Genomic DNA, 23,711 nt, shown 5'->3' with positions numbered 1-23,711 from the left:
TCAGACCACTGCCCCAATGTAGGGGCCTGATCGTTCTCATCCATATCAGCCCAGACGCATAAAGCAGTGTCTGAGTTGCTATGGTAACCCCCCCGGAGCCGCACGAGGTGAAGGAGCGTCAAAGGGAGCAGATCTCCCTCCAGCTGTCCCATAGACACAGCGGTCCCATGGACCGCGGCGCCTATGGGGTTAACTGCCCGGGGGTAGCGCGGCTCCTCTCCAGGCTGGGGCAGCAGGAGGAGCCTGTGTGACACAGCTTCCTCCTGCTGCCCGATTGCCACTAGGGACAGCAGGGGGAAGCAGGGACAGCTTGCTGTTGGGGATATGATAGTGCTATATACTTACCTGTCCCTCTGCGCTGTAGGCGGTGGCTGCCTGTTCCCGGGCTTTACATTTACCATCCCTCCTGAGTCTCAGTTTGGATTTCCTGCCATTTACAGGTCTCTGAACCTCCAGTTTGTGTATTCATTTTTTCTTTACTTCCTGGTTTGGGCTTTCCTATGAGGCACTTTGTCTCCTGCGATGTCTAACCGACTCTGTAAAACTGTTAGATGGCTTACAGCTTGCTCAGCCAATCAGAGCTGAGCAACCTGAGTCATCTGACAAAAGGAAGCTGGCTTAACAGGGCCTTAGACCTTCTTGATGATATCATTGTCACAAAATGGCTGCCACAGAACAGCCTGGGGTCAACAGTTATTAGGTAAGAATGAATTTACTTCACTTCCTGGTGGGGGACTGAGAGGAGAAAAGATAGGGAAGGGGGCAGATAGGTGATTGAAGCATATTACAAAGTTAGATAACTTTTTAATGTCTTTTAGTTACTGGGAAAAAGCTTTTCGCTGGAGTACCCCTTTAATGGCCTCCAACTGGTCGAATTTAGGTTTCCAAGAAACAGGCAAGCATCTCCCATCTCCCTTGCATTGAATTAAATAAGATTCAATATTCGATCAAATTTTCGAGTATTAGGAGCCTTTGACTGTGTTACTACACGTTCATCTCTAGTTAATTCTATCTGCTGTTAAAGAAAGTATTTTGGCAATTAGTTACGCTGAAATACATAAATACATAATTCCCATGTCCCAGAACTTTATTATAACCAATGGTTCACATTAAATACCTTAGAGATCAATTATTAGGAATACAATACCAATTAGTCTATAGGAGAAATCATTATATTCTATATTTATATGAGAATTCCCATTATGTATGTTTTCTCCACATATTGCTGATTGGCACATCTGTTAAAATTCCCAAAGATTTCACTGTAGAACCTTCCCTGTATATCCCTATGGATATTGCAATTAATATATATAGATGTTCTCCAGAAAGTTGTACTGTCTTTACAGGGGGCTGTGTCAGGCTGATATGTCAGGTTGGTATTCATAAGATTTTAAGCCCATGCAATACTGCAGAATAAGTAGAACTCGAAGTTTGTCCTCAATATGGTTTGTAATTCAACCACAGACCTGCTGAATTTTGGCGCCTTTTTTATTTCAGGTTTTTTTTTAACCATTATACCATGTCACAGAGGCTTTGGCCAAAATATGTGTGTAAGACGATTTGACGTTTCCTTCGGTACCATTCTGGGGGACATGGGGCACCCTGATCATTTTTTATAAAATTTTTATGAGGTGGTATAAATAAAAAACACAATTTAGCAGTTGTTTTTCACCATTTTTTTTTGGACTCCATTTACTATACGTTACATATGAGATATTATCGTTATTCATCAGGTCGGTACGATTACAGTAATATCCATTTTCTATAGCTTTTGTTATAGTTTATGGCATTTATACTATAAAAACTGTTTATGTGTTGCATATTGTAAGGGCAGTAATATTTAAATTTTTCCGCCAATAGAGTTATGTGAGGGCTTTTTTTTAGCGGGATAAGCTGATTTTTTCAGTGGTACACCTTTTGGATACATGTGACATTTTGATAGCTTTTATCTATATTTTTAGGGGGCGGGATTAACAAAAAATTTCATTTTGGTTAGTTTTTTTTTTTTTTTTTTTTTTTAGAGGTAATTAATTTAACAGGTTAATAGACGGGGTCATACCAAATATGTGTATCTTATTCATAGGGGATTATTTATAAAGGGGGATAGAGAATGTGTATATTTATTTATTTATTTATATTTATTTAATTAATTTATTTAACTTATTTGTTTGTTTATTTATTTAAGTGTGTAATTGTGTGTGTGTGTGTGTGTGTTTAACTTTCACTTTACAGGTACATGATCTGTGCTGCAATGTATTATAAAATGAATGAGCTGTCAGAACCTGACTGCTCATTCATACGATCAGACCACTGCCCCAATGTAGGGGCCTGATCGTTCTCATCCATAGCAGCCAAGATGCATAAAGCAGTGTCTGAGTTGCTATGGTAACCCCCCGGAGCCTCAGGAGGTGAAGGGGCGTCAGAGGGAGGGGATCTCCCTCCAGCTGTCCCATAGACACAGCGGTCCCATGGACCGCGGCGCCTATGGGGTTAACTGCCCGGGGGGAGCGCGGCTCCCCTCCAGGCAGGGGCAGCATGAGGAGGCTGTGTGATACAGCCTCCTCCTGCTGCCCGATCACCACAAAGGGACAGCAGGGGGAGGCAGGGACAGCATGACCTTCCTGGAACGTCATGTTGCAGGAACTACCAGCTTTACATGATGTTCCGAAAACGTTATTTTGTGGCAAGTGGTTAAAGTCTATGGCAGTCCATTCTCGCAGTGGATTTTTATCAAATACTTAGTTCCCTGTCCGCATTTTACCTGCGTGCTCCTGTTTTACTGGGTCCCTGCTCAGTGACTTCCTGCTCAGCCAATCACTGGCTGCGGCTGGACAGCACAGTGAATAGTTGAGCAGGCTGTCAGTGTGCGGGAACCTGGAGAAGCACGCGAGAACATGTGGAATGCGGAAAGGTAAGCATGGTGCCAGCCGGGAGCAAAGTAGTTAACAGAGTAAACTATTGCTAAATTAGTTATTAAAATTGTCCCTAAAAATATGGTTTATCAACCTGTCTGCGATGGTGTCTTCTTCCATGTCTGCAGGCAACTCCAGGCAATTACTTACTGAAGGACAGCGCCACGGCCAGTGATTGGTTGAGTAGGCTGTCATTCTTGAAACACAAGAGCGCTGTCCCTTCTCAATCAGTCAGTGATTGGCTGAGCAAAGTGTGACAGCCCACTCAGCCAATCACTGACTGTGTTATCTAAAACATATACAAATAAAGTTACGTCCTAAACAAGACAAAACAGCCTTGGCAAGGCCTTTTTTGTAATCAAAGTGCTTTTAATGGGGTCTTCTTGTGTGCCATGCATTTAATTTTTTTTAATGCTGAGGTTGATAAGGCAATTTTAAAAGGTTTATGTGTATGAATTGATATTGCAAACTTGGTTTATATCACATCTACTGTTGATTTAGATTTTGAAAATTATAACAAAAGTGACACTTTAAGATTTTTATCATAGGAAAATCATTCTAATAGCCTCATGGAAGAACCAATAGAAACTTTGACATTCAGAAATTCATTGTGCAAAAAAAAAAAAAAAATCATTAAAATAACTTAAAAATAAAGGCATACCTGAATACCAATCAATAGTAAGATCGATTGATTTTATTTTTTATTTTTAGGTCTTTATCGTTCTTTGACAATCATACTAATAACCTCAAGGAAAAACTAACAGGAACTTTGTCGTTCAGAAACTCTTTGTGCAGAAAATTTGGAGGCTATCGACAATTCTGTTTTGGTAAAAGTATTCCACGTGGAATTATTTGGTCACTTTGCTTAAATTCTAAATAACAAAGAAGTTTTTTTTTCTTATTTAAAGTTGTACTTATCTTTTGTAACTTGATTAGCCTTAGAGTATATCAGTAAGTTCCGGTGTCGAATCCAATGAAGCTAAGAGTGAACCATATCATTATGTAGATGCTCTAATAAAGAATAACATAAAATAGTAACTAAAGTATTAAACAATGTATAACAACCAAAGCGTTGTTGAGTTCATTGTGGTTGGATTCACTGACATCACTCCTTTCCACACGTTACTTTTTATATTATTTTTTTCCCTCTTCCTTATTATCACTGCCGGTAATGGAATTATCTTTGCGGTGGTTGTTTTGGACTACCACCTTCACACACCCATGTATCTGTTCATAGGGACGTTATCCTTTGTTGAGATTTGTATCGTCATAACCGTCTATCCGACAATCTTTATTCTTTTCCTTAAGGGAAGGGCAAATATTAATGTGAATTTTTGTTTTTTGCAAATGTACGCTTTCGATGCATTCTTAGTCACAGAGAATTACCTTCTCAGTATTATGGCCTATGATCGATATCTAGCTATTTGTAAGGCTCTTCGATATCATACTATAATGACTTTAAAATCAAGCAAGATCTTAATATGTCTGTGTTGGTTTCTTGGGTTGCTTAGCCCGTTGGCCATGATCATCATGGTCTCCCATTTACCTTTCTGTGGACCCAATGAAATTGAGCATCTTTTCTGCGACTCTTCTCCTCTGTTAACTCTTGCTTGTGCCAGCAGTAAACTTGACGTTACAATGGACCTATCCGTGAGCTCTTTCTCCATTATCTTAAATTCTATCATCATCACATTAATATATATAAATATCCTAGTGACAATACTAAAAATGAAAACATCAGAGGAACGTAGAAAAGCCTTCTCCACCTGCCTGTCTCATCTTCTTATGTCTCTTTTCTACTATGGAAGTGTTGCCTTCTTGTACATGAACCTTCAATCGACTTATTCTCCTGCATATGATTTAGCTGCATCAATACATCATTCTGTCTTTACTCCACTTTTGAGTCCACTAGTATACAGTTTTAGGAACAAAGAGATCAAAAACTTCTTAAAGAAACAACTTCCGTCCAAAACTTTATTGATATGGAGGGAGAATGAGAATGAGATGCTTGGAAAAAAATATTGATGTGAAATATATGCTTTATTATGTATTCGTAACCATTCTGGCTGGTAAAATAATAAAGAGTGGAATGGATTTAATTGTCAGGTTCTTATAATCTATGGAATTTTTTATCTTTATTGTCTTAAATTTAAGGGGTACGCTAGAGAATTTTTTTTTTTTTTAATCAACATAATACTTCAAGTCTTCTAGGTTGAACCTGATGGACAAGGTTGGACCTGATGGTCTCTTGTCTTCTTTCAACCATGACAAAGTGCTCTCTTCTGCCACCACTGACCTTGTCAGGAACTGTCCAGAGCAGGACATTAGGATCTGCTACTGCTCTGGACAGTTCCTGACATGGACAGAGGTGGCAGCAGAGAGCACTGTATCAGACTGGAAAGAATACACCACTTCCTGCTGATAAGTACTTGAATAATAAATACATATTTTCAATGTAATAATGTGCTCCATTGAAATCTATTGAAGCCAAAAAGCTGGAGCTGCCCCAACTCAGCCAGTGATTTATTATTGCTCCCTCCTGGTTTACAGCAGCAATACTTGTCACATGGTCATAGATTAACTTTTACAACTCTATGGCCTCACTTTCATTTTAAGAAAGAAGTGTCTCAGACTTTATTGCTATTCAGAATTGCAGCGGATTTCACTGCAAAGCTCGCTAAAAGTAGATGTGCAGACATTCCAAGTCATCACATAGAAGCAAAGAATGAAGCTGTGATGCAGGTGGTTGACTTTATTTATAGAATTTCATAAAATCCTTACATAGACGCACTGCTTATGCTTTTCAGACTATTTGTGGTCCCTTAGTTAATGGAGAAGTCCGGCAATTTTTTTTTTATATTAAAGTATTGTAATTCCCCCCAAAAGTTATACAAATCACCAATATACACTTATTACGGGAAATCCCTATAAAGTGCTTTTTTCCTTGCACTTACTACTGCATCAAGGCTTCACTTCCTGGATAACATGGTGATGTCCCTTCCTGGATAACATGGTGATGTCACTTCCTGGATAACATGGTGATGTTACTTCATGGATAAAATGGTGATGTCACGACCCGACTGCCAGAGCCGTGCGGCTGTGGCTGCTGGAGAGGATGATGGCAGGGGGATGCTCAGTGTCCCCCCAGTTCCCTGTGTCTCTCAGTGCCCCCCTGCCATCATCCTCTCCAGCAGCCACAGCCCACACAGCTCTGGGAGTCGGGTCATGACATCACCATTTTATCCAGGAAGTGACATCACCATGTTATCCAGGAAGTGACATCACCATGTTATCCAGGAAGTGACTTATCCCTGTTATCCAGGAAATGAAGCCTTGATGCAGTAATAAGTGCAGGGGAAAAAAGCACTTTATGTGTATTTCCCGTAATAAGTTTATATTGGTAATTTGCATAACTTTTGGGGTGCAATACAGTACTTTAATAAAAAAAATTTTGCTGGACTTCTTCTTTAATGAATTCTGCCTGGCACCTGGTTGGGAATCTACATCTCCCAACATGCATTACACCTCAGAGCCAACTCCCAGGTAACCACCCACCACTGGCTTATTCTGCTTCTGCTTTGGAAGGGTGATCACTGATAATAGGTTACAGAACACATGTTACAGCTTGTCTGGCCCACAGAAGAGGCGATGATCGCATGTCCTCTGTCTCAGAAGGGAGGGGGAGGACCAAGGAGACAGAGTGGACCAGGCAGTGAGGATTTTCAGCAGCTTCAGGGGGTGGAGTCAGCATGTGATACAGAAACAAAAGGCCTAATTCATAAAATAGAAGCCTATTACAAACAAGTTCAGTTTATGGATGGGGATTAAACAGGGTTATCTCTTGACTAACAGTAATACCACTTTAAAAAATGACAGGTTATCTTCAAACATTTTCCACAACGTTACATATCACATATCTGCATCACATGATGCCTTCAAATTTAATGACATTTTCAATGTGACAGGTTCTCTTTATTATAATGAATAATAGTAATAATACTAAAAGGCAATCCCTTTACTTTCAAGACCCACTTGCAATCTATTGTACACAAAAGAGAGCAATGGGCATAGACATCGTGCGATAATATGGGTGCAATAGAGACTGAGGATCTAGTAAGTGGTAATTGTGGTTGAATGATTCTATCTAAATGGTGATTCTCAGAGATGGTAGTAACCTTAGACTTAGACTTCCATGATTACTCTTGTTTTTTGCACAGTACATTTAATTTATACTAGTCCTCAGTATCCCAATTTGTGAAAATTAATATACACAGTCTTATAGCTTTTTTTATTATCTGGTCATTTTTTTTATACAAATTTTATTATATGGTATATTATTTAAATTATGTATGTTTTAGAAATCATGCTGATAAAGAAGATGTAATTTAGATTCTTAACTATGCCCATTGCTCTCCTTTGTGTACAATATTTTAAGTGGGTTGTTGATTTTAAGGATAGGGGTGACACCTAGTGGCACAGTTTATAACTGCTGCTCGGAGTTGGTTTGGAACATCTAATTTGCCCCATATCCCGAACCTTTGTGTGTATATCCACTTGTAATCTATGTCCAGGAGCTGCATTTACATAAATTGCAGGTTCGGGCCAATGACCCTGCTGATATCAGCCAGCTGTTCTTTACCTTAGAACTGAACTACTGTTCTTCTTATTTCTGTGGGGTCCGGTATTGTGACGCTTTTTGATGATTGTCCATATGCTAATCCCTGGGTTCAGACCATTCTGGGCACTCCCCATCTGCCTGGAGCACCCCCTCGGCCCGCCAAGCCTGCCTTTCCCGACCCGCCCACTATGCATATTCATATATGCATACTTAGGCCGCTTGTTTTGGGCTGCTTCCTTCACATGCGCGGTGATAAGCAGCCTAACTATGCATATATGAATATGCCTAGTGGGCGTGCCAGCAGAGGCAGGCTATGCAGGCTGAAGGGTCACTGGGGAATTCCCAGAATGCTCCGAACCCGGGGATTAGCATATGGCCAATTATCAAAAAGCGGCACAGTACCGGATCCCACAGAAATAAGAACAGCACTGCAGTCCTAAGGTAAAGAGCTGCTGGGTGATATCAGCAGGGTCATTGGCCCGAACCTTGTGTTGCTTTAAGCCACATCATGAACAGGACTGGTTGATTTAGCATTGACCATACAGGGTTGATGCATACCCCGAATATTTACATTGAAGTTTTGGTTCAATTAAAACACTTCCTTTAATTTCAAAATTTAGAGATCGCCAGTTGATCACATTTCCAGTCTGATCATTGGTGATAACTTTTCGAATGTCATTTGGCGTAAGAACGTAATCCCACATATGGACATCATTCAGTTCACCCACAAAGCATTGATTCAAATCAAACCCACCCCCAAAGGAGTCTTGTTCCTGCCCTAGAACAATGCTTATTTCTGGTTTAATAGAAAACCCCTTCTTTGTAACCCTTCTAGGGTAGACTTTTCCATTGACCCAAAGTTGAAGCAATCCAGTTTCCGAGTCCCATGTCACACAAGTATGTTTCCAATCTAGAACATCTGGATCTGTCTTTATGAGGTTCTGAGACTGATCCACATAGACAGAACAATAATCTGGTGGTTTCATGAAGATGAGAAATGCGTTATGTTGGTTTGCTCCAGACATAGCAAGAGAGAATAGGCTATAGTTGCGAGAAAGCTCAGTGTAGGACCTCAGGCAAACCGTCAGCTTCTGTAGTGGGGCTTTTAAGTTAGGTTTTAGGATCACATGCGCAGTTGAAGATGCTTTTGGGAACAGGAACACTTTGTTTGACAAATCTATAGTATAAATAACAAAATACAATCATTTGTATCAGAAACAGAGTAAGGAAAAAGTTGAGAAAATAAATATATTAAACATCACATACCGTATACATAATGTCAGGGATCTGTTCCATGGAATGATAATCCGATACGGCAGATCATCGCCCCATGTAATAAAGACAACAATATGCTGAAGACAATAATCATTGGCTGATTGTGTCTTTTGGTCCCGACCTAAAATCATCGGCCACCGAGTCCACATCGCTATGTGTAATAGCATTGCATGGCTGATGGTTAATGACTGCGTAAAGAAAATAAAAAAGTTCATACATAACCTGTCCATGCTTCAGGGGTTCTCATCTTCTTCTTTGCTTCTCAATGCTCCCCACAGCCGCCTGTGCAAGTTCAGAGCTAGTGATTGGCTGAGTGGCCTGTCACTTCAGAGATTGGCTCATAAGTTGCACCGGCGGCTGTGGAAAGCAGGGGGAAGCATAGAGAACACCGGGGAGCGTGAACAGGTAATGTATAAACTGTATTATTTTACACTCTTAAAGCAAAGGGTTGCACGGACATCAATGTATATACTGCCTTCGCTGCACGAAAATTGAGCCCTGCCGGATGCCATTTTCTCCCAGCTATGAAGTACGTCATGACCCGGCTGCCACATCACTGAAGGCTGGGATTCAGCCCCCTCAGCCAATCAGTGACTGCAGCAGTATCACGCCCAGTCACTGATTGATCTCTCAACCAGGTCATGATGTAGGAGCAGGGGGAGATGTGCAGGCTGTCAGCGTGGTCCAGGAGCGGGACACGCGCTGCGTGGGCATCGGGTCAAGTAAATATAGCTTCTTTATTGTGTCCCCCCCACCCCCAGACTGAAATTTTTTACCCCCTTCCCCGCCACTACCAAACTTCTCCTTTAAAAGGCTGGATATAAGGACATGGCAGATGTCGACCTGCAATGTATAACATGGTTGGCGATGGGGCAGGTGATTATATTTTTTTCATTGTTATGTCGGCAGAAGACAATACTCCCCAATTTTGTCTCCAGAGTACCCCTTTAAACTTTCTTGCCATCTTTTTCGGGTGTCCATTATTTGATGACAAATATTGGCATATTGTGCCAATTATAGTCGTAATTTGCATAATGCCGCCGTGTTTTAGGACTAAAATGACGGACATCCAAAAAGGCATCCTTAAAGCTGCCAAAGCAAGATGTTGTAGGAACATAGCCATAAACTAGATATAAGAATACCGTACCTTCTTCTGCATAAGTTCCCATGAGGCCAACCAGCAGCAGTACAAGTAATGCTATCCACCTTAATGAGAAAAATATTTTAGATGTTCCATCAGTTCTCTCAACATGCAAAATGTCATTTACAATAAAGAGTATAAAAAAAGGGCATGTTCGCTATTTTAGGCCGGGTTCACACACTGTATGACACCAGCATTTCTGTGACATGGCCGTGTCACAGAACAGCCGGTGTCAGTGAAGTTCTTCGGACCGTCATCATTTAAAGGCAAATACCGCCAGCCGCTGTTTTTGTAATAATGAACGTTACTTGTCGTTAAATGACAGTTGTCCAAAAGAAATGGCAGGAATTTTGTGTGGGAACACAGCCTCATGCCTATTCATTGGCCTTTTTCAACTTCACATTTCTCCCTTTGACTTCTATTAAAGGGGTTATCCAGCGCTACAAACACATGGCCACTTTTCCCCCTACTGTTGTCTCCAGTCCAAACTGGAGACAACAGTAGGGGGAAAGTGGCCATGTTTTTGTAGCGCTGGATAACCCCTTTAATAAAAGAAAAAACCTTGTCCTAAAGGGTCCCTGACATTTTTAAATGTCACAGACACAACACATGGAAAAAGTCATGATCGGTCCCAATCTGGGTGTTGCTTAGAACAAAATATAAGTAGCTCATGGCTAAACACTTTACTCACTGCAATCTTTATGTCAATGCCAGAGACTGGCTCCTTAGACTTAGTGTACAATGGAGATCATCTTCTGCAGTGAGGTAGAAAAGGCAGCCAGTTGGGGTGGGGAACAGCTTAAAGGGGTGCTCCAGCGTGGGGGCACTTTTTTGGGGGGACCGGGGAGGAGGTGGCTAAAATAAAAGACGTCCACTTACCACCCCGGTTCCAGCGGCGGGTCCCGCATCACGGCGCTCCGGTCCCCGGTTCCCGGCCGCTTCCGGGTGTCTGACGCGGGCCTGAGACATGACGTCTCAGGTCCGCTCAGCCACTCAGTGAAGGAGGCAAGATCCGTTTGAAGTCCGCTCGGATCCCGCCTCCGTCACTGAGTGGCTGAGCGGCCCTGAGACATAGCGTCTCGGGCAGCGTCAGACACCCGGAAGTGGCTGGGAATCGGGGACCTGAGCGCCGTGATGCGGGACCCGCCGCTGGAACCGGGGAGGTAAGTGGACGTCTTTAATTTCAGCCACCTTCTCCCCGGTCCCCCCAAAAAAGTGCCCCCATGCTGGAGCACCCCTTTAACCTTATGGTCAGTGGAGGTCTGAATACCCTGACCACATTGATCAAAAGTTTTGACATGACATGTCAAGTTTTTGCCAGTGACAGGGACTCTTTATTAATGCACTGGGTAGTCGTTTGATACAGCAACTAATGCTTTCCAGTTTATCAAAAACAAAGATATATACTGTACCTAGACTTGAAAAACAGTATGGGTACTTTAAGTCTTTGTTCACACGCCATGTTTTTTAGGCGAAAAAGGCAGTTATTTTATAATGACGGCCATTAAAAGTAACAAATCTTTATTACACCTAAAAAGACATTGTGGGAACATAGCCTAAGGGTACACACACGTGTACCGGATCCCGCTGCGAGTATGTAACCCCCAGAGCATACTGTACCTGCTGAATGCTCCGGCTTGCCTCTGGAACTCCCGGCGTCTGGCCATCCCTGTCAGCCAATCACTGCACTGCCCCGCCACAGCGCAGTGATTGGCTGAGCTGGATGTCCAGCTGGGAACCTCCGAAGCAAGACGGAGTGTGGAGCAGGTACAGTATGCTTCGGCGGTGGGGGTTTGGAAGCTGTCAGTTACATATTGGCAGCAGGGTGTCAATCACGCTGTGAGTATTTCCTCTCGTGGAAACTAACAGGATGGGATCCGCAGCGGATTTCGTAGTGAATTTGCAGCAAGAAATCTACTGTTGATTCGGTACTTGTGTTTGTACCCTAAAGGGGTTTTTCCATCTTACAAAGATATCCCCTATCAACAGGATAAGATTGCAGGGGAGCTCTGTCCACTGGTGCCCTCTGTACTCTTGAGAATAGGGACTTGTGTCTCCCACTAGAACAGAGCAGCAGGGCATGCATGTGCATCACTGCTGCATTCATTCACTACCATGGCCATAGAAACTGCTAAGCACAGCATTTATCTGTTTTAGCACCAATTTGCCCCAGCCAGCCAACACCTTCCAAAGACTATTGGGGTGCTGCTCTGCATTGATGTCACTCTGGCACTCATCCCTAAAGAGCACCGGATGAATATTCATTAGAAGGGGCCTGCCTGGGTGGATCCGTGCACTTAGTGCCTCATTTACTTATCTAATAAACTACAAAGTTTAAGGAAATGGTGCCAAGGATCAAGGCAAGAAAATAACCGGCATCCTCAGAGTCCCTTATGCTACAAAGACATATTAACAGGTTTATCTTTTAATGAGTAAAATGGAGACATTGATGAGGTGGGGTGTTACTAGAAACCTATATATAAATTGCAGAACAATATTTTCTGCTAATCGGATATAAATGTGACCTGCAAGCATCTAGAATAAAACTTCTAATAATATTTAGTAGTTTCTTTCTCACCACTTACTCTCTTACTCCTCTTGCGTCATGGTGATAAAGAATAATATATAGTTTCATTATGTACAAGTAATATAACTTTTCAGCTATCCATGTCTAACATGTCCATACATTATAAAGCTATAGGGCAGTGCCATGCACTCATACCTCATGTTGTCCGAGTCAGTGTTCTTTCTTATTCTGTCAGGCTCTTCTCACTCTGTGTTTAGACGTTGGAGTCCATCCATCATATAACAAAGCAGTGCGGTCAGCCCAACCAGTAACCAGTAAATTTCGCAATAAGTTTCTCAGAAACTTCCATTCAGTTGATATAAAAATAAGCTTTTATTGATTTTGAATGGACTGCAAATATTTGTGAACAGATAAAACTTTATCCCCGCTTCCCGTGTAAGGATTGCCACACACATTAGGGTTTCTTTATCGGCTGGATTCATATGTAATATTTGGTAAGTATTTTATCCCAAACCAAGAGTAGAGCAGAGAGAAAAACTTTGAAAGAGTATGTACATAGGTATTTTATTGTAAAATATATATTTATTATTTCACATTTTTATTAAGAAAAACAGTAATAAATTATAATACAACAAAGTCAATTTTTTTCCATGGCTATACAATAAAAGCTTGAAGATCTCTGCAGTGCTTTGGATGCTGTTGGACTTTCTTACTTTTACCTACGTACTAGCCAGCATGTAGAATTGCTGGCATCCTGGCAGGCATCCACCCCTCTACTTGCCGATTTGACCTGGTTCCTCTGTGTTGTTGGATTTTAACTCTCTGGTACAGTATGTCACAAAGGAAAGTCAAAAGTTTTTATTGGTCAGGGCCTGAGAGTTCAGACTGTGACCAATCAGACCATGTTGGGAGGGACGTGCACCTCTCTGTCTGCTCTGTGTCTAAGTGAGAGAGACATATATTATGTCGCCATCTTAGTCAGCTGGGAGAGATTGCGGTAAGCAAGAAGCTACCAAAGGCTTTGCACTTTTCCAGCAATCTCCTTCCCTTTTTTCTCCCCATAGGCTCCCATACAGAAGTAATTCCCCAGTTTGGTGTCATGCGCAGTAAAGTGAGTGGGTATGTGGGTAGCCGCCTGTATGTAGGATCCTATGCTGTGACTTCCATATAGTAATGCCCCCTGCTGTGCATTCTATATAGTATTAATTCCCCCTGCTATGCACTCCATATAGTAATAATGCCCTGCTTTGCCACCCATACAGTAATAATGCCTCCTGCTGTGTCCCCATATAGTAGTAAGGCCCCCTGCTGTACCCACATATAGAAATAATGCCTCCTGCTGTGCCCTCCACAAAGTAATAATGTCCCCTGCTGTGTCCCCATATAATAATAATGTCTCATGCTGTGCCCTTCTATATAGTAATTATGCCCCCTGCTGTTCCCCCATATATAGTAATAATGTCCCCTGCTGTGTCTTCAAATAGTAATAATGCCTCCTTCTGTTCCCCTACATATAGTAATAATGTCCCCTGCTGTGCCCACATATAATAATAATGTCTCCTTCTGTGCCCCTCTATATAGTTATTATGCCCCCTGCTGTTCCCCCATATATAGTAATAATGCCCCATACTAAGCCCCATATAGTAATTATGTCCCCTGCTGTGCCTCCATATAGTAATAATGCCCCCTGCTGTTCCATCGTGTAGTAATAATGTTCCCTGCTGTGCCCTCATATAGTAATAATTCCTCCTGCTGTACCCCTATATAGTAAAAATGCCTTCTGCTGTACCTCCTTTTAGTAATAATAACCCCTGCTGTGCCCCATATAGTAATAATACCCCCTGCTGGGGACCCCCTTAAAGTAATAATGCCCCCTGCTGTGCCCCCATAGTAATAATGCCTTCTGCTGTGCCCCTAATAGTAATAATGCAATTAACCCCTTCACCACCTGAAAGTAACCCCCTCCTCCCCACCGCCTGCAATTACCCCATCTGCCCCCCACCACCTTCAATTAACCCTTTCTGCCCCTCCCCCCCCCCAGTACCTGCAATTATCTCGCCCAGCACCTGAAATTAACTCCCCTCTTACCTAGATGAGTTGCGCTGATAACAGAGGGCTCCTCTTAGCAGGAAGTGTCCACATCACTGCACATATACTGCTTATGATGCACATAAAGGTGTCCTACGAGGAAGGCATGCCTGTGGATTGGTATGCCTGCTCCTCTGCGGTAGGAAACAACCAGTGTCACAGGCTGTACTTTCCGCTGTGACCATTTATCCAATAAATAATAAAACTGGGACACCATTTTATTCTACATCAAGCATGTCAAACCCAGGCCCATGGACCAAATCTGTCCTGCGGTACCATTATTTTTAGCCTGCAGAGAAAATCAATTGATTTACCACAGCTGGATAGCCAACAACACAGCTAATTATAATGTGGACCCATATTATTATCTTCTACAGGACGCACCTGGTGAAAAAAGCATGTGTGATGATGTCACCACACTGCCTGTGCCTCAATGTGTATAATTTACTTGTAGGCTGCAGGCCTAATGCTGTCTGTGGCCTAGAAATAATTTGTAATAAAAGGCAACGGCGCGTCCTGGCACAGACAGTGTGGTGACATTATCACACATGTTGCCTGTACTGGGTGCATCCTGCAGGCAGAGGAGCTACTTTGGAAATTAACAACTGTGGGGCACTATTGTGAGGGCTAAGTACTATGGGAAACTATTGGGGGATTGAGTACCAGAAGTACTATATGGGGCACTATTGAGAGGTACTGACTACTATATGGGGAACTATTGAGGGGGGCTGGCTATTTTATAGGGCACTATTGAGGGGGGCTTACTACTATATGGGGAACTACACACATCACGTACACACTTACTAGCACGTGACGTGGATGCCACTGCAAGGGGTTAATCTATTTCCACTCACTCAATCTTGCACTCACCTTCCACTCAGGTGGCAAATTGAGTATAAATCACACCCCAACCACCCAGTCCAAGCACCCAAACACACACGCTGCCACCACCTTTCAAATTTAGTGTGAAAGGACACTGTCAACCCACAACACCACTCACTGGAACTCACAGGGTTAAAACACTACGTCCAAAGGCTATGGATTCTTAGAGCATACAAGGACCAAACTTATTAAAGTTTTAAGCTTTAATAAACAAAAGGTACAGTGCTTACAAAAATAAAGGTAAAATAAGGTGACATACGTACATGCAATAACAGTATAAAATAAAAGAGAGAAATAAGCAGAAACTATCTAACACTTACAATAGTTGTTGCCTTCCCAGGGGGTAGGAGAAATCATGGATCGCAGCTCAGTCAGACTAACCCCCTACACCGCCAACAAGGTTTGCAGTTGCCACCATATTTTCTACAGTCAAAACTCAGCTTAGATTTCCGAGCCGCCCATCAGGTGATTAGGATAATGAGTTGTCCCTGATTGGCCGCCCATCAGGTGATTAGGATAAAGAGTTGTCCCTAATTGGCTGATTAGCTGATAATGGGGAAGGACCAGGGACACCTCATTGCATTTGTCCTTTAATTCAACCATTACCCTACGGTTGGGGGGGGTGTTGTGCTTGAGTGGGTCTATCCATTCTTTGAAGTAGATAAGAACTCCAGGTTTCCTGAGACCCTCAATAAACCAGGCCTGGTGTTTCCTGACCAGAGTTCCTCAATAAACTGCTCAGAGTTTATGATGTTTGGACAAGCTTAGGTATAGTGAGTGGAATACACATAACAGTCTGTAGTGTTTCACTTTCATAACCACATATAATATAACTACACACTCATGAATAGGGATAGGGCTGTCCATATTCATCACATGCAATATTAAAGGAGGCTGGCTACTATATGGGACACCATTGAGGGGGGCTGACTACTATATGGAACTCTATTAATGGGGCCTGACTACTATGTCAGGCACTATTTGAGGGTAATGTTTAGTACATGGGCACTAATAAGGAGGGCTGACTACTATATGGGACACTATAGTAATGATTACTATATAGTAATGATTACTATATAGTAATGATTACTATATGGAGCACTTTTTGGGGGGCTTAGTATTATATGGGGGAAATAATGGGGTAACTACTGTGTGAGAGCAACTACTTTATGGGGCAGTAGTAGGGTGTACTATAAAGGGAGCTAACACCGCATGGGCTACAGAAGGGGGCATTTTTAAAATTTGGGCACTATGGCTGGGGAGCTTGTATATACAGTAGGTGGGTAGGAGGTGTTATATTAGTGCATCGCCTAATGTGGATATGGATATGGAGTATGGATATAACATACAGGCAAGCTGTGTGGACAGCCTGGCCCATGCATCTGAGGCAGTACATCTATGTTGGCTGCAACTTATTTTTTAATTTTGTCCCACTATGTATTGTAGTTTGACACCCCTCTTCTACACTATTACTCCGTCTCTGTATACAGTACATAAGCCTAAGAGTTAACTAACAGTTACATTAGGTCAGTTGGGACTGTAACATTTACACACAGATAGATTCCCTGTCTCCCAGAGGACCGACAACACTGAAAACTACTGGGAGCATTCTAGGGAAAATATGTATAAATGTCAGGCTGCTATAGAGTTAGTGCGCTAGGGCTTGATCTCTGCTGCACAGCAATACATATGGCATGTGCATCAATAGGTATGTATAGTATAAGCCCACAGATGAAATATTATGTCATTCCTTGATGTTTTTCTCTAAAAAATATTAAGATTGGACATCACAATAGGATAATAATAATAATAAAAAAGAACAACTGAAATAACAGACTTTAAACTGTTAGGCTTTTCCCACAGATTTCTGGTGAGTTTTTGAAGAGATTTTTGCAGTGTATTTTGATTTTTTTTAGTTTTTTTAGGAAGAAAATCTACATCTAAATTTTTAGCTGGGGATTCTTTAAAGGGGTATGTTATAATGCCTTTGTGCAGATTTCGTAGACCTATTGAGTTCTATGCAGAAAACCCCATTAAGAACTGACTTTTACATTCTCGAAGTTGAGAATTCAATGTGATGAAGTTTTTATGCAGATTTCAAACACAGAATGTATGTCTAAAAATTGTATAAGAACATATTTGTCTTTATCTACATTTGATTAAACCTAATCTGAAGGCTATATATTCTCTGCATGTTGGGATCCAGACACTGGAGGTAGAAAAAAAAAACTTGGATACTACCTCGATGCATTTTTATATACTGTATTATTATATACCACTGTAAAATTATTATATCTCACTCTTATTTTCAAAGAATAGTTGCTATTTGAATAGAAATTCCCTCAAACACATTTTATGGCATCAGAAATCTATATAAATTATGATAAAACTGTATTTAATGGGCACAATACGTAATTATTTGAAGGACTTTTCTCAACAACAAAAAATGACTAACCACTAGAGTTGAGCAAACTTTGAGCATGCTGTATCCATGTTTTCCAGGCAACCTTAGGGCTTTAATCTACTTCAGCAGCCACCGTTAATGCCGTACGCTCAGGTTTGGACGAACTTGAGCATGCTTGAAGTTCACTTAACTCTACTATATCTTTAGAGCACAAGGTCTATACAAAGGTGGGACCCTGTTATGTCATGACTCTTTTAGTCATAGAAGAAAGCCACCTAGTAAAAGCTGAAATTATTTCAAAAATTAAAAGATGCTTTGTATATTTTTATATTAGTTCACTTAAAAAAAGGTCAGGATTGAAGATGAACTTTGCCAACCACAGTCATGGCACAGAGTTGCTTCTTCTCGGCTTTTCAGAAGTTCCCGACCTCCAGATGTCCCTTTTTGCCGTGTTTCTCCTCATATATTTTCTCACCGTTTTTGGAAACGTTGTCATCATAATAATAATCGCCTTCAGCCATGAACTGCACAATCCCATGTACTTCTTTATCAGTAACTTGTCATTCCTTGACGTATCTTACTCATCTGTCACTCAACCCCAGCTTCTCTCCATACTTGTAGCAGGCCCAAGTGTCATCTCGTTTGAAGGTTGCATCTCACAGCTCTATGTTTTCATGTCATTGGCTTGTACTGAATTTGTTTCCTTAACGGCCATGTCTTATGACCGATACGTGGCCATTTGCAAGCCGTTACATTATTCAACTTTAATGAACAAAAAGGTATGTTTACTGTTGGCGACAACTTCATGGGTGGTGGGGTTTTTGGACCCCTTAGCGCACACAGTGGTCATATCACAACTGCCATTATGTAGACCCCGTGTCCTCAACCATTTTTACTGTAATATGTCAGCATTATTAAACTTATACTGTGGTGATAAGCTTTTCATTGAAATTATGACTTATATTGTTGGCTCCATTGTAGCACTCCCGGCCTTTTTGCTGACACTTATCTCGTATATTTTCATCATATCCAGTATTCTTCAAATTGCTTCTTCGGTTGGAAGACAAAAGGCCTTCTCCACATGTGCATCTCACTTAACTGTTGTTATTCTGTTTTATGGGACGGTACTAGTTATGCATATGAGCCCTTCATCACAGTATTTGCTTGCCCAAGAGAAAAACTTGTCCGTGTTATACACTGCCATCATCCCTATGCTAAACCCTCTTATTTATAGCCTGAGGAACAAAAATGTGAAAAAAGCTTTGGCAAAATTCACAACTGCCAAAACCTTTAATTAAAGATTAATTAAATGAATGCGACAATTTATGTACATACCAGTAAGTTGTGGATTCTACTTTTTTGTGAATTTTTAAGGGGAAATTTATATTTTTTGATATTTTGCTTCAGTTTGTATAAAAAATATTGTAAAAAAAAAAATAAGAAAAATCCTATTTCCACCTACCATGCTAACTAGAGATGAGTGAACTTTTCGAAAGTTCATTCCGATCGGACTTCCGGATTTATTTGAAAAGTTCGGTTCGACCGAATTTTGGATTTCTTCGGATTTCATAGTTTAAAGCATCTATATGATACAGGGGTAGTGTATTTGGTTGAATTTAGGGCTCTACATGTCAGTAACATCATTATCTTTTCAATATCTCAAAGTCAATTTTTTGCAGGAAACTACGTATGTCATATACACTCTCGCAAGGTTCCAACTATAGTAATCTGTATAGCCCTTTTTTTAGAGTTTTATTCTACACACATGCACAAGGTATATATTTGTGCCTTAGAAAAACACCTCTGTCATATACACTGTCGCAAGGGTGACAGTATAGTACTTGTATATCTGTATACCATGTTTTTGTTCTGTGCACCCTTTGCTCTCCTATGCCTAATCTATCTACCTATCTATATTTTGCCCTCTTTTTTTCTCTCTCAATCACTATATGTTTCTCCTCTCCGCTTTCCTAATAATCTTTTTGTCTTTGCTTTTGTACAATATCTTCTCAGTACAGCAGCGTGCAGCAGCAGCGTTTTGTTACTGACGAGCTCTGTGCACTGCTAACAGTCTCCTTCCTCTCTCTGTGCAGACTGCATCGTGTGGTCATGTGATCGCTCCTCTTAAAGCAACACCGACGTCTCACAGGGGGTGGGCTAGTGCAAGATCCCTGCTGATTAAATGTGTTCCGGGCATCATGGGAAAGCGCTTTTCTTGCCCAGAAAACTTCCTGCTTTCAAAAATCCGAACTGGATCCCATACCGGCTGAACTGGTTCGCTCATCTCTAATGCTAACCCCCACTTCCCCACCCCCAGGTTCCTCAAGTCACATCTTCAGGTGAACGTGCAGGTCACGTGTTCTGAGACGAAGCAAAAATGAACGTCCCTAAGTGATTGGCTGAGCGGGTTGTCACCGCTGAGACAAGTCTGTGCAATGGGGGACCCAAAGATGTGACAGGGGGTGTCTAGGAGCGTGTGGTTAGGTGAGAATAGGATGTTTCTTGTTTTTGCAGCAATATATCAAAATATATAAATGCCTGAAGTACCTCTATAAGCTCTTAGTGGTGGCCATAAAGTGTACCTGTCTTTATAACTTTACGAATCTAATTCAACAGTAGATGTGAAATAAAGCAACTTTTTTTCCCCAGAGTCTAAACACAGGAAGTCCCGTGTTTCCCAGGTCATCTGAGCGCTTACAGAGATGGCAGCCATGTGAATGATGTAAACATTGAGCTGTGGCGCTGTATACTGGTCGGGCTTCATGTTTAGTCTCTTTTTTCAACCAGCACAAGACTTCAGGAGACTGGACCTGTCTTTCGGGATAAAACAAAAAATAAAAGAATGCATTATGCAAACTTGCTTTATTTCACACTATTGATTTTTAAAGTTATAACAACAGGTACACTTTAATAGAGATGAGCGAGACAAGACAATGTATTAAGATAAGGGGGGGGGTGTCAATATTGTAGACCAGCCTCTTCTGCAGGACTACATAAGAGCTGTGCCCATAACTAAACTAGTTATACTCCTGCAACACCTCCAGGCATTACTCCTACAACATCCCCTGGCATTCCTCCTACAAAACCTCCAGGCATTACTCCTACAACACCTCCTGGTTATACTCCTACAAAACCTCCAGGCATTACTTCTACAATACCTGCTGGCATTACTCCTACAACACCTCCTGGTTAAACTCCTAGTTAAACTCCTACAACACCTCCAGGCATTACTTCTACAACACCTGCTGGCATTACTCTTACAACACCTCCTGGTTATACTCCTAAAACACCTCCTGGCATTACTCCTACAACACCTCCAGGCATTACTCCTACAACACCTCCTAGTTATACTCCTGCAACACCTCCAGGCATTATTCCTACAACACCTCCTGGTTATACTCCTACAACACCTACTGGTATTACTCCTACAACACCTCCAGGCATTACTCCTACAACAACTCCTGGTATTACTCCTACAACACCTCCAGGCATTACTCCTACAACACCTCCAGGCATTACTCCTACAACATCTCCTGGTTATACTCCTACAACACCTGCTGGCATTACTCCTACAATACCTCCTAGTTATACTCCTACAACACCTCCAGGCATTACTTCTACAACACCTCCTGGTTATACTCCTACAACACCTCCGGGCATTACTCCTACAACACCTCCTAGTTATACTCCTACAACACCTCCTAGTTATACTCCTACAACACCTCCAGGCATTACTTCTACAACACCTCCAGGCATTACTCCTACAACACCTCCAGGCATTACTCCTACAACACCTCCTGGCATTATTCCTACATCTTCTGATTATACTTCTGAACACTGCCTGGTATTACTCTTACAACATCTCCTGGCATTACTCCTTTAACATCTCCTGGAATTACTTTTGCAACACCTCCTGTTTTTTTTAGTCACACTGACAGACTACTAGCCCCTAAAAGTAGACATGAACGAACCCGCCGGATTTCTGGTTCATATGAACCAGAACTTTGGGCTTCTGATTCCCGCTGTCTGCAGGCTCGGTGCAGAGGGTGGAGACAGCCTAAGGACCACCTGGAAAACTGGGATACAGCCTATCCCATAGGCTGTATCCCAGTTTTCCAGGCAGTCCTCCAGCTGTATCCACCCGCTGCACGGATCCTGCAGACAACGGGAATCAGAAGCCGAGAGTTCAGGTTTATACGAACCCGCCCCACCACAGGAAGACAACCCCCCCCCCCCCCAACTCCAATGGCAACCAGAATAATCCCTGGATCACCGTATCACCAGAAATCTAATGCCCATAACTTGTAGTATTATATTTTTCAAGAAAAAAATGTGTTTGGTTTTTGAAGGGTTTCAGGGAATTTTAAGGGGTTATGAGCCTGTTATACTTGTCTTATATTAGGCAGATTGTTAATTCAGACAGATTCATCTGTCCATCAAAACTAGAAGTTGGAGTTTTCGGTTTCCCTATTCAGCAACATTTGTTAAGAGCACACATGGATATTTCCAATGGTCCAAACCAAGAAAAACGGATACAAGTTTGCTTTAAATTTTCTTCTTATATGAATAAATTCTTTGACTTTTATCATCATAAAGTACCTAGAAATAAGCTTCTCTGTTGTTAAGAGAATAAGAAACTTTAACAGTCCCGGGTTTCAATGAATGGTGCTCTTTCTCCTAGACATACATATAGTCACATGTTGAACAATGTTTCACTGTTGGTCTGGTAAGAGAGTTTAATTTTATTAAATTACTGAGAGTGTCCTGATCACACATATTTTTTACAGTGTCTTCATACTTCTTCCCGTTCTCAAGATATAGGGGTATACAGCGTGTCTGACTGTCTTGTTCATAGCCAGAAGGGCACCCATTTTTATAATGGGAGTGACTATCAGGTGATAGGTGTGGTTATATAGTCAGGGGGTGTGAATATTTTACATTGAGAGGTGTGTATGACTAATACCCACCCCATGACTCATACTATATGTAGAAACTGTAAAAAGACTTGTATTTGGGTCACTCTGAGCTATTTAATCATAGTAACATCTCGTTTTTGCGTGTTGGGTACAGGTGAAGTATCAATGCAGAGGCATTTGACATGTCACAGTCTATGGAGCCCATCTCCTGCAGGAGGATATACCGTAGATCTCAGTGAGCTAGGCAAAGAAGCTGCCAGCCATACTCTTCTACCAGCTCATCTAACAACTTGTCAGGGTCTGAACACTCAAACCTCAACCAATAAAAACTTTTAAACTGTCTCTGTGACCAACTTGTTTTTTTTTTTTTTTTTTTTTTTAACCATAGGGATACCGTCGTTATAACTTTCAAAATCTAAATCGATAGTAGATGTGGAAAAAGAGCATGTTTGCAATATACATTGATTATTTTTTTTCTTGTTATCATGTTGTAAAAAAAAGCTGAACTTACCAGAAATCCAGGTCCAGTCTACTGCAGGCAAATTTTCTGACTTGTGCTGGTTGTAAAAAACAGACTAAACCGAGGAATTCTGGCCAGTACAGAGAATCACGGCTCAATGTGTCCATGAATCACATGACTGCCTTCTCTCTGTGAGCGCTCAGATGGCCTGGGATACACAGGACTTTCTGTTTTCTGACTGTTTCCTGCTTTTTGACAAAAAAAAAAAAAAAAAAAAGAGTCGGAGAACAGGAAGTGTCGTGTTCTCCATGATAACTAAAAAAAAAATAAAAAATGAATGTAAACTGCAAACTTGCTTTATATCACATCTACTGTTGATTTAGATTTTGAAAGTTATAACGACAATGACACTTTAATGATTTGATGCCTTTGATGAAGATGATCAGATCAGGTCAATGTTGACATCAGATGGGACACTGAATAAAATC

The 23,711-nt window shown here is 41.4% G+C and overlaps 2 protein-coding genes and 1 long non-coding RNA gene across 3 annotated transcripts; 2 read left to right on the top strand and 1 right to left on the bottom strand.

Annotated features, from left to right (window-relative positions):
- The first annotated feature begins 3,965 nt into the window (after positions 1-3,965).
- LOC138770472 (olfactory receptor 6N1-like) lies at positions 3,966-4,937 on the top strand. Its single transcript, XM_069949578.1, has one exon. The coding sequence runs from the start codon at positions 3,966-3,968 to the stop codon at positions 4,935-4,937; it is 972 nt and encodes a 323-aa protein (XP_069805679.1).
- Positions 4,934-12,762, bottom strand: LOC138770844 (C-reactive protein-like). The gene is made up of 3 exons (XM_069950101.1): positions 12,669-12,762; positions 9,953-10,011; positions 4,934-8,707 (listed from the first exon to the last, which is right to left on the bottom strand). The coding sequence occupies exons 1-3, from the start codon at positions 12,671-12,673 to the stop codon at positions 8,058-8,060; spliced, it is 714 nt and encodes a 237-aa protein (XP_069806202.1). The 5' UTR covers positions 12,674-12,762; the 3' UTR covers positions 4,934-8,057.
- On the top strand, positions 11,679-23,105 carry LOC138770846 (uncharacterized). Its single transcript, XR_011359516.1, has 2 exons — positions 11,679-11,713; positions 22,918-23,105. It is a non-coding gene; the product is annotated as an uncharacterized lncRNA (long non-coding RNA).
- Positions 23,106-23,711: the final 606 nt, after the last annotated feature.

Source organism: Dendropsophus ebraccatus, chromosome 13, assembly GCF_027789765.1.
Source record: "Dendropsophus ebraccatus isolate aDenEbr1 chromosome 13, aDenEbr1.pat, whole genome shotgun sequence".
In the NCBI taxonomy this organism is placed as follows: domain Eukaryota; kingdom Metazoa; phylum Chordata; class Amphibia; order Anura; family Hylidae; genus Dendropsophus; species Dendropsophus ebraccatus.
This window is presented reverse-complemented; position numbering and strand designations above follow the sequence as displayed.

Bases quoted from the DNA above. Each gene is read 5' to 3' on its own strand.
- LOC138770472 (XM_069949578.1), top strand. From the start codon at position 3,966: ATGTATAACAACCAAAGCGTTGTTGAGTTCATTGTGGTTGGATTCACT.
- LOC138770844 (XM_069950101.1), bottom strand. The intron at 8,708-9,952 runs GTACGGTATTCT...TTTATACTATAG, and splicing joins GGGAACTTATGCAGAAGAAG to ATTTGTCAAACAAAGTGTTC.